The sequence below is a fragment of the Lotus japonicus genome, chromosome 5 (assembly GCF_012489685.1).
Source record: "Lotus japonicus ecotype B-129 chromosome 5, LjGifu_v1.2".
Classification (NCBI taxonomy): Eukaryota; Viridiplantae; Streptophyta; class Magnoliopsida; order Fabales; family Fabaceae; genus Lotus; species Lotus japonicus.
In genome coordinates this window covers 13,031,989-13,045,725 of record NC_080045.1, presented here as the reverse complement: position 1 = coordinate 13,045,725, position 13,737 = coordinate 13,031,989, and the positions used below count along the sequence as shown (strand labels likewise).

General features: G+C 37.5%; 1 protein-coding gene across 1 annotated transcript; it reads right to left on the bottom strand.

The window, feature by feature from the left end:
* Positions 1–644: 644 nt before the first annotated feature.
* On the bottom strand, positions 645–4,801 carry LOC130718337 (isocitrate dehydrogenase [NAD] catalytic subunit 5, mitochondrial). The gene is made up of 7 exons (XM_057568916.1): positions 4,583–4,801; positions 3,014–3,334; positions 2,771–2,932; positions 2,604–2,678; positions 2,393–2,502; positions 2,242–2,314; positions 645–1,116 (listed from the first exon to the last, which is right to left on the bottom strand). The coding sequence occupies exons 1-7, from the start codon at positions 4,727–4,729 to the stop codon at positions 925–927; spliced, it is 1,080 nt and encodes a 359-aa protein (XP_057424899.1). The 5' UTR covers positions 4,730–4,801; the 3' UTR covers positions 645–924.
* Positions 4,802–13,737: the final 8,936 nt, after the last annotated feature.

Here is a 13,737-nt window from a genome sequence, read left to right as displayed (position 1 = left end):
GAGACAATTATCCTAGTTTAAAATTATATTTCCGTTTGACCCTTTACCATATTTTAGTTTTGGAGAAAGTGACCCTTTAGTCATTTACCATATGAACCTATTGGTTTGCTTTGGATCTCAAGGCCTTACAATTAGGTTAAGGACTGAGTGCTTGGCCACCATCTATTCATCTCCGGACTCATCTGTGTATTATTTATGTATTAAATTTGATTTCATCAAACTTGACTAGGACTTATGCTTACAGCTCAAATCACAGCTATCCTTAACAACCAGTGCTGTCTTAAGTCTGATGTTATTCATGATACAATGCAGAATGGAATATTCACATGCGAGGTGGAACTCAAGTATGCACCAAGTTGTAGACAAATTCTCACCCTAAATATTGAAAAAACTGATTCTAAACCTCACATACATGGACATTTATCTCTCTAGTATAGGTATTGTGTGCAAGGATTATATTACCATGAAGGAAGGAACACAGGAAGTCCTAATGAAAAAAAGCTAACCACTACCCCATGTTTGAATTAACGCAAATTGCCCAAAACTTCATCTCTTAAAGAACACATACATGTCCTAATGAAGATCAATTTGAATTTTCAGAAAATTAAAGCAAGCAGCCTGCACAAGTAAATAAGTGCTTTACATGAAGGAAGGAAGCATCATCTAGTACTTTTATTTAGCTATATTAGTGAAAAAAGAATACTGAAATTGACTACAAAGGATTATCAATCACAATCAATGTGCATTTTGAAGGGGGCTCTATCAATGCCATAAAACTGCATTGGGCAGCGAATATTTGGATGCTTGCCCACACACGTAGTAAGCTGAGGTAATTCTACTCCTCTGTAAAAATTGGGGAAATAAAAGGAAATTGACTGAAACAAAATCATAACCAACAATTTCTTGCTGAATTCAAAGCAAAATTTAAAGATGATCAATAATTGCTTGTGTAAATTCAGATGTCTTTGACTTGCCACCAAGATCAGCAGTTCGGTACTTTCCTTCGGCAATTGTGTTGAGGATGGCATTTTGAATCCGGTCTGCTTTGTCATGGAGATCTAAATGCCGCAACATCGTAACACCACTCAGCAGCAAGGCAGTTGGATTTGCCAAGTTCTACACAAATCCACAGAAAAATTGGGTCAGCAACAGAAATATAGCACTAACAAGCAAAAGGGTGACCCTGGCTGCCCATGTACGCAACCTTACTCACTCCCATAAGACAGGATGATTCTAAGTCACAAGGCCAGCCCTACTATCCTTCTATACCCTCTAAATAGAGCTCTAAATATAATAATGTAAGGGGTTATTTTCAAAAGGAAAGGGAACATCCACATTATTTTCCGTTAAGGGGCAACTCAAATAGGTAGCCTTGTTCCTTGAAAGGACCTTCTGAGAAACTCACTTTGTCAAGAAAAATGGTTAACTAATTGGGCGCCTAAAATGTTTTTATTGCCCTAGAACTTTTTATTTCTTTCAGGAACCAACAAGGAACTGCTACAGAATTATTACATAGATAAATAGTGCTATGCATATCCCGATGGCTTACTTATGATTGAATCCCTGAATTTTTTTAAACAAATGCAGAAGTGTCGAACCTATAAGTTATAACTAATACCTCCCCACATTTTGTCACAGCTCCAACTCTTGTAGTTTTCTTCCACAAGTCAAATAAGCTCCATATTTTAGGAACACTTTTTTCATTCTCAATAAGATTTTAGATACAGAATTTAATATATTTTGGAGGTCTTTAGTATCTACATAATATCTATATCTAAAAAAGAAATGCTAGCAACACTCTTCGCCACAATCCATGTCATTGGTTTATTTTTTAAAAAGACATCACATTTTTTAAAAGTGAGGCAAATGCACTTTTTTGAAAAATAAACAAATAACATGGAGTGTATTACTAGCACTTAAAATGTTCATAGATGTTAGACCTTAGACACAAAAATGAAACTACTTATTTAAAGTAGGCAGTAATTGTGTGATACTGTTCCCAATATTAATCTATTAACAACTCTGAATAGGAATAAGAGTGAGAATAGACTACAAAGCCCATAAGGAGCCTATTTACCCCCAGAATTAGGATGGTATGAAAAGCTTTCCCTGTTACTTTTACCAAATTCCTAAAGAAGGGCAAATCGTGCACAAGTATGAAGCACTTAAAAAAAAATTATATTTTATGACAACAAAGCAAAAAGGTTTAGGACAGACAATATATGGTTTCTGAAGTCTCACCTTTCCGGCAATATCAGGAGCTGAACCATGCACAGCCTCAGCAAGTGCAATACCTCCCTCCCCAATGTTGCAGCTGCAAAAGACATAAAATGATGTCAGATGATATAATTGTGATATCTCTATATTTCTTAGACAAAAATAAAGTTCAAACCTCGGTGTCAACCCCAATCCTCCAATCAAGCCAGCACAAAGGTCGCTTATTATATCACCATAAAGGTTAGGCATCACCAATACATCAAAAAGTGCAGGATTCTTCACAAGCTGTCGATGGTTCGAAAATTAATCAGTGTCAATCATTTTCTAATAGTCAAAAAAGAATTTCCAAATGCAGCTGTGTCCTACATCCAGGTCAACAATATTACCATCATGCAACAATTGTCAATGACAACTTCCTCATAGGTAATCTCTGGATATTTTTCTGCAACCTCACGGCAACACTAAAAGTAGTCCAAAATAAACAGTAAATGTTAGAATTCATGAAGAAAATTTGAGCCCAAAATTTTATAGGCATTTGCATGTATTAGTGGACCTTGAGGAAAAGACCATCAGTCTTTTGCATAATGTTGGCTTTGTGTATGGCAGACACCCTCTCTCTTCCATGTGCCTTGGCATAGTGAAAAGCATACTCAGCCACCCTTAAACTTGCTTGACGTGTGATGATTTTAAGACTTTCCACTACACCTCTCACAACCTGTAACCCAAAAATGCTAACTAAATTATATTAATCAGATGAGGGATTAAAGCATGTAACATCAACTGTTGTGAAATTTACCTGATGTTCAAGTCCACTGTACTCTCCTTCCGTATTTTCACGGATTGTGATGAGATCCACATCATCATATCGAGTTTTGTAGCCAGGAAGGCTGTAGCACGGCCGAACATTGGCATATAAATTAAGTTCTTTTCTTAGAGTAAGGTTTAATGAACGATGCCCTTTTCCAATAGGGGTGGCCATTGGTCCTTTCAAGCCAACCTTATTACGCCTAACTGATTCCAAACTTTCCCATGTCAGAAAGCTCTGAGTTCGAGGATCAATTTCGGTCCCTACATAGTGCTCTTCCCATTCAATTGGCACTTCAGCAGCTAGGAATATCTGATTATTTCAATATTATTAATTGACAGAGCTTTAAATTTAACTAAACATTACAAGAAAATATGTTTATGAGTATACAGATATACATTACAAAAAACAAACAAAGCAAGAGATAAGAGGAAGTATAAATCATAGCAAGTATTAATCAGTGAACACTTTCAGCAACAACTCAAAGGAAATGACTAGAAAGCAAAACAGACTCCACCGCCATGGCAAATGAGAAGTAAAGCAAACCAATACACCCATAATACAAGAAAGTGGAAAATAGTAGAACCCCAGGAATAGAAAGTATTGACACATGATGCTCCATGTGTTTTGGTAGGGGCATACAAAGGAGCAAATATTGACACATATAACATATACCAAGATATTGAAAATCTTGAAGCTTATACATATGATGATAGTATGAATTAAAATTCTGTTTCCTTATATTTTCTATTATGTGTGTGTGTGCCATGTCTGTTTCCAACAATCTCCAAAATTGGGGTGTCATTGTGTCTGTGTCTTGTCTGTGCTTCATCATAGTAAATCATAGAAGAGCTATTTAAAGTACAGATTAGATTATTGAAGAATAAACAAAACAAAAATCATAATTCATAAGAAAGATGAAACTTGATCTTTTCAATAGAAAATCTGTAAGCTTCAATGAAAAAGTTAGTCATGTTAAACCTACACTAGATATGGAAACAAAAGCCATATCAAACATGTAAAGCTTTTGTCATTGACAAACATCCCACCTTCATTCTAAGTTTATGAACTTGCAAAAACATTACACAAACCATAGCTATGCTGAAGTAATAATCATTAGACACAGCAACTCCACTCATAGCATTATCTCCATAACTCTATCAAGTACCAACATAATAAAACCACCACCTTTCTATTGATACTGAGAATGCATAAACTGAAGCCAACTACAACTCAAAAGAGTGCACACATCCCAGATTAAAAAAAATGACATCAATCATGCAATTATGTGCCAAACCATAAGTCTCAATTTTTTCTCCTTTCAACTTGAATTAAACTAGGTATGCCCCATTTGCAAATTGCAAGCTTTCGTGCAGCAGCAATCAGAATCAGAGAGCGGCAAAAAACTTGACAAATCATGGAGACAATTTTAGGGTAAAATGAATTCCACTAAAACGATCAGTTTGATATGATGCATGATTTTTTGGGAAATTAGGTAATTGAAAGTGAAAAACAAAGGGATCATTTCATCAGAGAAGGAGAAGAGTGCGAGAGAGGAACCTGTTTGACGGATTCGGCGATCTCGGGACCAATACCGTCGCCGGGGAAGAGAGTGGCGCGGATCGGAGTGGAAGCGGAGGAGAAACCCCGGAGAGAGTTAGCGAGGTAGCGGCTACCGAGGGTTCGTCTGAGGAGATGAGAAGCCATGGTTGACAACGCTCACTCACTTTTTCGTATCTGATTCGTGAAGAAGAGTCAGAATGAACAAGAACCCAATTATTATTCTTATTATATTTGTTTTTCTAGCTCAAAAATGTTTAAAGTGGAAAGTTCTACGCGGAATAACAAGCATTACTTAAATTATTAAAAAAAAAATACACAAGTAACATTTCGTCTAATTTTTTAATTTAAGAACTTTTTTTGGACCAAAGAACTTTCTTTAAAATTAAGACCTTTTTTCGTGAAAGAAATGGGCTAAGCCTTAGCCCAATCACAAACAGGAAAAAAAAGAGAAAAAAAAAGGAACAAGCAGCTACACCCGGAAATTGCACAAGCATTACCTTCTTTGAGGTTATGGACTAAGGTCCCGTTTGGAAGAACTTATTTGAGCTTATCTGATAGCATAAGCGCTTATACAGTGTTTGGGAGAGCTTATGCAAACAACTTATGAAAAAGAGCTTATGCTTATATATAACTTATTTTCAGTTTATTTAAATAAAAATTTTAAAATAGCTTATGAATAAACGCTTATGACCATAAGCGCTTAATTAAGTTGTTTTCTCAAATGGGGTCTAAGTGAACCTTGAAATGCTTGCTCAACAGGTCAATAACATCTCAAATCAAAAAGTCATATGCATGATGATCCGAGAGACTCTTTAAAAGATGGATATTGCAAGTAAGGAATTTGAATAAGAAACCACCCTTCTATACCCGAATCCTAAGCTGACTTCAAACCTTGAAAGATTGTTAGAATCTCCATGTGGAGGATATATGACTCCCTTCCATAACCCAATGATCCCACAAGCCACTCACCTAAATCATCCCTTAGGCAACCTCCATAACTTGCTTGCAACGGGGTACCACAACAACTACCATCCGAATTAAATGATATAACACAAGACGCATGAGCTATCCACGAAACTCTCCTGATCTACACAGCTACTCTTACCTATGAATTAATCTCTTGGATGTAGTTCTTGCAAACAAGATTTGAAACAACTAACACATCATTAGGGACTCGCTTCTGCACCATCAACTAGAGACTCTGAGCGCACCATATTTCTCACAAGGCTGCCAAAGTTGTGTAGTGACCGGCGCCTAACAAGCTAGAAACTCAAACTAAAGGACCAAACGCTGAAAACATTGCATAATCCACCCTCATTCCCAACTTCTATCACAATCCCTCAAATAGTAAAGAGTTATCTCATGAAGAAGATTGCATCTACTACACAAACCAAGGGTAGTCCTCCAATTATGGTGGCAAGGAGCATTCACCATAAGAAACCGTCGTTTTAGACTTCAAAATTTAGCGTCCGTTTCAACATCAACCATAATAAACGTTGTTAGCATCGGACAAGCTGACACAAAACCTAAAAAATAATGTTTTACATTATATAAAGTTAGTGTCGGTTTGACCCACGCTAATTAGAGCATCTCTAATGGGGGTTGCTTAAATCCAGTTGGCAACTTAAGCAACGTTACTTATTTTATAGCACCACTGGAGCAACATGACGTGGCAGTTGGGTTGCTTAAATTTAAGCAACGGTTGCTTATTTAAGCAACGGTTGCTTATTTTCTCTCTCCTTACTTTTTGACTAAAAAATCATATTTTCACTTTCATTCATGTACTTGTATAATGTCATTATCTTGAAATAATATAAATATAAGAGGTATAATTGGACCCAACTAAAAGTAAACTAAGCAACCGTGGTTGGAGCGAATTCTGCTTGGGTTGCTTAAATCCTATGTGTCAGTCTAGACCCACCGAAATAATTTTTAAGCAACCCAACTAGTAACTATGCATTTGAGATGCTCTTAGCATCAGCCAGACCCACTCTACAAGTAATTAGAGTCAGCTAGGCCTAAACCTCAATCATTGAGCTATACGGCTATACCTCCATTTTAGTGTCGGTTTTATTCTGTTCACGAATGAGACCTTCACCCTCAACATCGTTTAAGCAGAAATTTCTGCGGCCCCTTAAAAAAATTGTTGCTGCGAGTTCAGGTTGCTGTGAGGGCGAAATGAAAGCATCACCACAATTCAAAACGAAGTAAGAAGCTTTGTTACTTGAAATGAATTGATTGAAATGAATTCTTATCATTCAATGTTGATGAAAGTACATTATATATACAATGCTTAACTACAGTAGCTAACTGTAACAGAAATTTAACCTTAGTTGAGTAACTCTAGTTTACTCTAACAAACAATTAACTAAAGCTAACAAACTAAGCTAATACACAAGTAACCAACTAAATACAGGTGGAATCACTATGTAACTCCAATACCCCCCCCCCTCCTCAAACTGAGCTGTATATGTCTTTAACACTCAGTTTGGACAAGAGCTGATGAAACTGTGCAGGATGTAGTGCCTTTGTATGCAAATCAGCTAACTGAGCCTTGGTGGGAATAGGTAGAAGCTTAATGATCTTTTGTTGAACTTTATCACAACTAAGTGGCACTCAATTTCGATATGCTTAGTGCGTTCATGAAAGGTGGGGTTTTGAGCTATGTGAATAGCTGAGAGATTGTCACAATATATTGCAACTGGAACTTCCAGAGGATGGTGCAAATCCGCGAGCAGATAAAGAAGCCACTGGACTTCACAAGCTGTGGTTGCTATGGCGCGGTATTCTGCCTCAGAAGAAGACCTGGAAATTGTGTTCTGCTTCTTAGATCTCCAACTGATCAAAGAAGATCCATAAAAGATGTTGAACCCTGTGATCGATCGTCGAGTGTCAACACATGAAGCCCAATCAGAGTCGCAAAAAGCTGCCAGAACATGATCTGAAGTTGCAGAAAAGAACAACCCTTGCCCAGGATGTTGTTTGATGTAGCGAAGAACCCGAAGTGCAGCATCATGATGTTCTTTCATGGGCTGGGACAAGAATTGACTGAGAGTGCTCACTGCAAAACATAGATCAGGTCTAGTGTTTGTGAGATACAACAGGCGACCAATCAGCCGTCTATAAGAGGGAACATCTGAATAATGTTGACCCGAGGTAGCAGAGAATTTTGTGCCTGGTGCCATTGGTGTGGTAACTGGTTGACAAGCAAGGAGACCAGCATCATCTATCAATTCCAGTGCATACTTCCTTTGAGACAAAACCAAGCCAGCCTTGGAACGTGCTACTTCAAAGCCTAAGAAAAACTTAAGATTCCCAAGATCTTTTATCTTGAATTGCTGATCCAGAAACTGCTTGACATGGTGTATTTCACAAAGATCATCACCAGTCAAGACAATGTCATCAACATAAACTAACAGAACAGTGATTTTACTAGCTTTGTGCTTCACAAATAATGAATAATCTGACTTGGATTGTGTATAGCCAAGAGAGACCAAGGAAGATGTAAGCTTGGAGTTCCATTGTCTACTGGCTTGCTTCAAGCCATACAAGGACTTGACTAACTTGCAAACTTGACCAGAATGTCCTGTCTTGTAGCCTTGTGGTAAGGACATGTAAACTTCTTCATCTAACTGGCCATGAAGAAACGCATTATTGACATCCAACTGTTGGAGATACCAACCTTTGGAAGCAGCCATTGCAAGGACCAACCTAACTGTGGTCATTTTCACCACTGGAGAAAAGGTCTCAAAGTAATCAAGACCATGCTGCTGAGTATACCCCTTAGCAACCAAACGTGCCTTGTATCGTTCAATACTCCCATCAACATGTCTTTTAATTTTGTACACCCATTTGCAGCCAATTGGGTGTTTTCCAAGTGGTAGATCTGTGATGATCCAAGTCTTTGTATCCTCAAGTGCTGCAATCTCTTTATCCATGGCTGTTCTCCAGCACTCATGTTTAACTGCTTGTGCATAAGTTGTTGGTTCAACAACTTGAGACACAGCTAAGACATAGGATTTATATGATGAAGACAAGGTATCATAAGACAAAAAATCAGAAAGTGGATAGGAAATACCAGATGATTGAGCAACCTGAGAACAAGTATGAGCTAAATTGCAATGGTAATCCTGGAGATAACGAGGTTTATGTGTGAGCCTAGAGGAATGTCTTAGAGGAAGTTGTTGAGGTAGTGGTTGTGCTATAGGAGAGTGTTGTGGTGAAGTTTGTGGTGATAAGGGTTGAGTAAGAGAGATGGCTGTTACAGCAGATGGATCAATGGTTAATGGTTGTGAGGAAGAAGGATCAAGGTCATCAAAAGAACCAGTGAGGTTAGTAGGAAGAGAAGGTGGTAGGGTGAGTATATGTTGTGAAGACCTGTCATTTGCTTGAAAAGGAAACATATTTTCATAGAAAATAACATGTCTTGAGAGAAATATTTCTCTGGTGTGTAAATCTAGTAACAAATATCCCTTCACCCCCTCTTTTTGTCCAAGGACAATACACTTTCTAGCACGAGGTTGAAACTTAGTTCTATGAGCTGCTAAGGTAGTGGCATAGCATAGAGAGCCAAAGACCCTTAAGTGAGTTATGTCAGGTGCTGTATTATTCAAGATTTGAAAAGGTGATACAAAATTGAGCACTTTGGTTGGTAAAAGATTCATGAGAGAAACTGCATGTATAACAGCAAAGGACCAAAAAACAGTAGGCAAGTTGGCCTGAAACATGAGAGCTCGAGCTATGTTCAAGATGTGTTGATGCTTGCGCTCAACAACACCATTTTGTTGTGGTGTTTCCACACAAGACAATTGGTGTTGAATTCCATGAAGATTATAAAAATCTGTCATAGCAAATTCAACTCCATTGTCTGACCTGATAATTTTCACTTGAGTATTATATTTCTTTTGGATTAAAATGACAAAATTTTGAAGACTAGCTCGAGCCTCTGACTTAGCTTTCATTAACTTTATCCAAGTGAACCTAGATTTGTCATCTACAATGGTAAGAAAATATTTGGCTCCAGTAATAGAAACAGTGCCATATGGCCCCCAAATATCAACATGTAATAGTTCTAATACAGCACCAGAGATAGTATTACTCAAAGGAAAAGACAACTTTCTTTGTTTAGCAAAATGACAAGCATCACAGTTTGTACAAGGAACAGTAGTAATAACAGGATACAATTGTTGCAAAGTAAGATAACAAGGCTTTGAAGGGTGTCCTAACCTATAATGCCATACATTAGGCATTTTATTAGGTGAAACATGTGACATATTCACAGAGTGGAAAGTGTGTAAAGGTTGAACACTGTGGAGAGGTGGCAGTACCATGATGTATAACCCATCCCTGATCTCAGCTCTCCCAATCATCTTCAAAGTGATCTTGTCCTGAATAAGACACAAATTGTCAGTGAAAATTAGTTTGTAGTGTAAGACTTTGGTAAGTTTATGAATAGAAACAAGATTCACTGAAAATTCTGGAATGTAAAGGACATTGTGTAATGTCAAAGTGGGAGAAAGACACACAGTTCCCAAATGATTTGCAATTGCATGAGCACCATTGGGAAGAGACACAGGTACAGGTTTAATGGAATAGTAAGTAGAGAAAAGAGTCAAAGAGGATGCAATATGATCTGTGGCACCTGAATCCAAGATCCATTGAGAAGTGACATTACCTATGTTATTAGAAATAACATTGTGACTGCTCACAAGATTGGTAGAATGTGCTAATGTCACTGGTTTAGAGACAGCATGAGATACTGCAGTAGGCTTAGATGCAGGAAGTAAAGCAAGAAGACTCTGGAACTGTTCTGCAGTCAGTTCAAGACTTGAAGTAGGAGGATCATCTTGATCATGAGGAGAAGGAGCAGCACCTTCTGTAGTCACAGTATAAGCTTTCTTTGGCTTATAGCCATTTGGAAAACCAGGTGGATAACCATGCTTAAGAAAGCATGTCTCAACAGTATGATTCAGCCTTCCACAATGTGTGCACTGCCTTTGCACATTTCCCTTGCCTGAATTGTGCTGGTAACTTGGCTTCCCCTTGTGGTATGTGGACTGCTGAGAGTGAGAACCTTGTGCATGAGTGGTTTGAAGGTTCAGGAAGAACACCAATGCCTAAATGCCTTTCTTGTTGAATAATCATAGAGAAAATCTTAGACAATGTTGGCAAAGGCTCCATTAGCAAAATCTGAGATCTAGCAGCAGCATAATTGTCATTCAAACCTCTAAGAAAACATAATACACAGTCATTCTCTCGATATTGCTTGAAAATTTTCACAGCCTCACAGCAACAAGCATTAGGTGAAGCACAAACAGGAATTGGTCGATAGTTGCACAATTCATGCCATAAGATCTTCATTTTGGTATAATATGCAGTAATTGAAAGATCCGCTTGTGTTAAAGAGTACAAATCATGATGAAGATGAGAAATTCTTACGGAATCGCCTTGAGAAAACCGATCCTTAAGATCTTGCCAAGCTGCTGAAGCAGTATCAATCCAGATGATGCTAGTTGCAATCTCTGGCGTAACCGAGTGGTTGATCCAAGAAAGAACGAGATTGTTGCAGCGCTTCCAAGCAGAAAGCATATGATCTTCATCTGCAAGCTTCGCAATGGATCCATCAGCAAAACCAAACTTATTCTTCATCTGCAACGACATCGCCATTGCACGAGCCCAGCCGTGATAATTGCTTCCATCAAGCACCGGAGAAACAAGAACGAGTGAAGGATTCTCGTTTGGATGAATGTAATAGTCATGAGTCGAATCTGTCAAGTTCGCACGCGTAATCGTAATCGGCGCCATCGTTGAAGATGAGAGAAGCTTCGAAGCAGAGATCGAACAGGAAAGTTGCAGAGAAGGGAGAAGAAATCACCGAGAAAGTGATGAGAAAGTAGAGAGAAAATTTTCCCGAGAAAATGAGGGAAAAAGAGAGAAAGAGTATGCGGAAGCTTTAGAAAGCTCTAGATACCATGTTACTTGAAATGAATTGATTGAAATGAATTCTTATCATTCAATGTTGATGAAAGTACATTATATATACAATGCTTAACTACAGTAGCTAACTGTAACAGAAATTTAACCTTAGTTGAGTAACTCTAGTTTACTCTAACAAACAATTAACTAAAGCTAACAAACTAAGCTAATACACAAGTAACCAACTAAATACAGGTGGAATCACTATGTAACTCCAATAAGCTTCACAGTGCACGTTCGGATGGGGAAACAAAGAGGAAGAAGATGGAGATTGACGGGAAGAGAGGAAAGAGGTCGAGATAGAAACAGTGCTGGTTTATGAGAATGTTTCACTTGTGATTCATGATTCATGAACTTGGTAATAGACCCTTTTGTGTCCCTATTGGGCTGAGAACTATTTTCTTGTCCTTGTCCATGCACTGACATGAGAAAGTATAACTAATAAACATGAAATTCTGCACAATTATGTTATTACTTAATTTGGATTTTGGAAAAACTCTTCTTTTTTTTTTCATACTCCAACTTTTACACATTTACTCCTCTCTATCTCTTTTTTCTTTTACACTCCAATTTTCTGTTTCGTCTCTTCTCTCTCAAGGTGTATATTGTGAGTGTGAAATTTTGGTTTCCTATTTGAAATGAAGGACGATTCTCCGCTCTTGAATCCTGATTAATTTAGCTTCTTCCCTGTCCTAGTTCTCATTTCTCTCCGTGTACCGTGGCTTTCTGTATTTTAATTCTGCATTAGCATTTATTTTGGCTAAAGAGGTGATGATTGATCATGATTTGTTAAGCAGATCTCTTCCTTTTTTATATTTTCATGAAACAATTAGGTACTTTGGTTGCTCTTTTTCACTTTCTTCTTGCTTCTTACTTTAATTTGTTTTCTGTTTTTTCTTGTTTCTTAATTGAATTTCAGATGCAGTGAAATCTGAAGACATATTTGGTAGAAAAAGAAACTTGTCACTGTAATCACATAGTCAACATTTTGTAAGGTACTTTAGGTTGTCATATATCATAAGCTGACTGAATCAAGTTACATAATTAGGTTGTCATATTTTATTCAGTGATGCAGCATTTCAATTGGTGAATGTTGCTTATTTGATAACCATCTGTCATAATCATAAGCTACATTATGCAAATTTTGCATTTTTTAGCCTTAGGTGCTAGCACTATTACAACACTGCCTTTCCTTTTTAACTTGTTTAATAACTTTGAAGGGAGACTCAAACATCTCACTTTTTGCACCAAGGATATTGGGTCCCTAACTAATAATTTGCTCATGTCACCTTTGATAGGTTCAATGGCTTCTTGGGCTTGCCCATTGCGTTCAAACCTGAAGTTCCTAGAAGGCCTCCCAGTGCTAGGTACCCTTCTTCACCTGCAATGTGTCATTGTTTGGTTTAAATTAGAGTGACCTTACTAAATGCATGTTTGGTTTCTAATTATTTTGAGAGAAAAGTTGTTTATTTCCTGTTGCTTTCAATGCTATTTTTGCTTGAGTTGTTCTTGTCAAGTTTTTTCTGGTTCACGGTGTTATTACTAAATAGTCTGCAATGCAATCTACTCATTTGACTTGTAGTTCTGTTGTCTGGAATGCAAACTACTTATTTGACTTGTAGTTTTGTCACAGCTTGAGCACATGCAATTCTACTTGTTGCCAACTTCTTATTCTACTGCATGCTGTCTGTCTGTTGAAAGGTAGCGCTTGGTGAGTTGCATGTGTAAGATTTTTGTCTATACTTGTTCATTACAGTTTAAAGACAAATATTTAAATAGTAGTGTCTTTTCTTTATTTGGTGTACTGGATGAATTTTGGTGTTGTTTTTATCATGTTGTTCTATATTACTAGTTAGATATTAAAATTCATACCCAGTTCCCTGTTTGATTGAATGGGAGGGCATCTGAAAATGGTGCTTTCATCTGATACTTGTGTAGAGCCTAAGCAATAATGTTTATAGCCATATAAGCACTTTCGTGGCAGTTTAATAGCCATATAAGGAGTTTGTGGCGGTGGTTATAAACCGTCACAAGTTATTTAAGACCTCCAATAAATAGTGTCAGCTATACACCAACGCTAAAATTGATAAATTAGCGTTTGCCTTTATGGCTGAGGGTAAAAAAGATACATTAGTGTCAAACTTCTTATCAAGTGAATATCATCGGTCTTAACCGAC